At 33.5% G+C, this 2,633-nt stretch overlaps 1 protein-coding gene across 1 annotated transcript; it reads left to right on the top strand.

Moving 5' to 3' along the window:
* Positions 1-387: 387 nt before the first annotated feature.
* Positions 388-1,669, top strand: LOC121115246 (sulfotransferase 1E1). The gene is made up of 3 exons (XM_040709445.2): positions 388-723; positions 786-1,163; positions 1,225-1,669. The coding sequence occupies exons 1-3, from the start codon at positions 415-417 to the stop codon at positions 1,582-1,584; spliced, it is 1,047 nt and encodes a 348-aa protein (XP_040565379.1). The 5' UTR covers positions 388-414; the 3' UTR covers positions 1,585-1,669.
* Positions 1,670-2,633: the final 964 nt, after the last annotated feature.

The raw sequence follows: 2,633 nt of genomic DNA, 5'->3' as shown, positions 1-2,633 counted from the left end.
TTTAAAAAAAAACCGGATACTTAAAATAACTTTATCTAAATTATTCGAAAATTGATTGATCAGAAGTATGACAAAGTCACTGATATAAAAGTACAAGTCAAGTCGTTAAAGCTTCACTCAAATCAAGACATCTTATATTAATAGAGCAAAGTTTTGTCCCTTTTCTGTGGCTTGATTTTTGAGTATTAACTTAATATCTTAGAACTGCCTAGACTGACCTTCTAAGAAAACGAAATATATCTTTGAGTGGATAATATATATTAATACTGTATGATTAAAAGGTATTATAATAAAAAAACATGCCCGTGGCCAATGTTTTTGGTATATCTTTAACAGAACTGACTTTTTTCTATTTTTTTCGATGCGCACTTATGTTTTCAGAAACAGATAAATTCCCTGTTCATTAAGAACAAGATGTTTCGGAAGTTTACATATCTCCTTATTTTGTGCCAAACATTTTTGAGTGTTCGAGCACAATTTTCTAACTATGCTTCTCCAAGTTCATCCCTCAAACCTTTAACTGAGGATGAAAAGGCTTATAGGAAACAATTTTGGAGTGGAGATGTTTCGACAATGGTGGATATGGTGAAGAATGGGGACTATGGAAATTTCTATCTACCAAAAAGATTCCTTGAAATTGAGAACGAAGTATCTAATCTTGAAATTCGATATGATGACTTATTTCTCGTTGCGTATCCCAAAGTTGGAACCACACTCGCACAAGTAAGGAGCCTCTTTATAACTGTAAAATCCTACCTATTATGTATTGCACATTTATATTTAAGGAAATGATTTGGCAGTTGAGTCGAGGTGTTGACTTGGAAGGAGGTAAAACTCCACTCTTCGAACGGTTTCCTTTCCTTGAACTGGAGAGTTTAGTTCCTAGAGCACCTGGACTTCCAGATAAAACAGTTGACTTTGTTAAAGGACAGCCCAGCCCACGACTCACTAAATCCCATTTGCGGAAGCCTTATCTCCCTAAACACCTTCCTGGAAATGCCAAAGTTATTGTTGTCCTCCGAAACCCAAAGGATGTCTGCGTCTCCTACTACTTCCATGAGATGTTGCTTCAAAATCATGGTTTTAATGGAACTTTTGAGCAACACGCTGAGTTCTTTTTGGAAGGACAACTCGCCTATGGATCATTTTGGGCTCATGCTCGGGTAAGTCATTCAATGTCAGCTTTATTACCATACTTTAATTCTTATACTATTTATTATAAAGGCTGATTTGGACTTAGAAAAACAGAATAGCAACGTTTTACTCATCACCTACGAACAAATGATCAAAGACTTAAAATCCGTAATGATAAATGTACAAAGATTCATGAACTATCCTCCTCTCTCTGAAGAGCAGTTTGACATCCTTAAAGATCATTTATCCTTCAATAGCTTTAGAAATAATACAGCTGTAAACATGGAACCGGATGGTGGAAATAATGAAGCTAGTAGTCAAGGAAGATTTATTCGTAAGGGTGTCATTGGAGACTGGAAAAACTTTTTTTCTCAGGAGTTGAGCAACAGATTTGATGCAAAAACTCATCAGTATCTCGGAGATACTGGATTTGTCTTTGAATATGAGTAATGATTGACTGACTCACACTCTTCTTTATGTATGTGCTTCTTATAAATATTTTATAACAAAAAATAAAGTTATTTAACCAAAAAATGCATAACTTTTTTTTCTCGGTCCCAGAAAATATTTTTTAAAGTAACATTATGATAGGAGTATCTTTATCGTTTTCAGTTACAAAAATCAACACTAATTATAAAGAATTAGATTTGTTCAAAATAGGTATGTCCAGTTTGACTTTTTTGACAGAACCCTTCTTCCTCTCCAAGGTTTTGAACTTGCTGACGGCGTAAACGATAGTCCTGGGACGCCCAACTCCTTGGAGTGCACGAATGGAAATTCGTCGATCCCGTTCAACTATCATTTTCTGGAGCTAGAGAGCTCAGGTATATTTTGTTTTGTAACTAATTGTTTATGCTTTAATATATCGAAATACAAATTAATTTCAATCACTCATCCTTAATAAATTATGATTTAGTAGGTGTTCAGATTTCAATGGACCACCCGGTAACTATATCATTATATTACGTTATTGATAATTTTTGGAAATAAGCACCTCCAAATGATGAAAGCTAGCAATGTTCCTGCTAATTACCAATTTATTTTGAGGCTATTTAAAATCGGTACCCTCTCTGTTATCAGTACCTCTAAAAGGTGTTCATTTTACTGATATTAACTAGACAAGTTTGTGGTTATTCTTAATTAAGGTCTAATTAAAGGTTATTAAGGTTCTATTCACAACTTTGATATCACTCCATCCCTAACAAACATCAAATCATTAAAAAAGTTATTATGTTACAAGGAGTAAAATTAGGACTTATAAATTAATCATATTAATGGGAAAAGCACATGTGGAATCAATGCATAAGGGCGTGTTAACATTCTTTTTTAATGCAAAAACAGATACGCAAATACTACTAAATGTTGCTGGGATAAAATGCAGGGCGTGTCATCTTAACTAACAATAAATATTAATATGCTTCCGTGTGGAGATAAAATTTTAATTTTATGCTATTTTCTTATCCATAGCAATAGTTTGAACAATAGGTTAAGAAATTTAC

Source organism: Lepeophtheirus salmonis, chromosome 3 (genome assembly GCF_016086655.4).
Source record: "Lepeophtheirus salmonis chromosome 3, UVic_Lsal_1.4, whole genome shotgun sequence".
Classification (NCBI taxonomy): domain Eukaryota; kingdom Metazoa; phylum Arthropoda; class Copepoda; order Siphonostomatoida; family Caligidae; genus Lepeophtheirus; species Lepeophtheirus salmonis.
Note: the sequence above shows the minus strand (reverse complement) of the source record. Positions and strands in the feature narration are given on the sequence as shown.

Coding starts and splice junctions, on each gene's coding strand:
- LOC121115246 (XM_040709445.2), top strand. CDS start 415: ATGTTTCGGAAGTTTACATATCTCCTTATTTTGTGCCAAACATTTTTG. Junction 724..785: donor TTGGAACCACACTCGCACAA/GTAAGGAGCCTC, acceptor TTTATATTTAAG/GAAATGATTTGGCAGTTGAG. Junction 1,164..1,224: donor CATTTTGGGCTCATGCTCGG/GTAAGTCATTCA, acceptor TTTATTATAAAG/GCTGATTTGGACTTAGAAAA.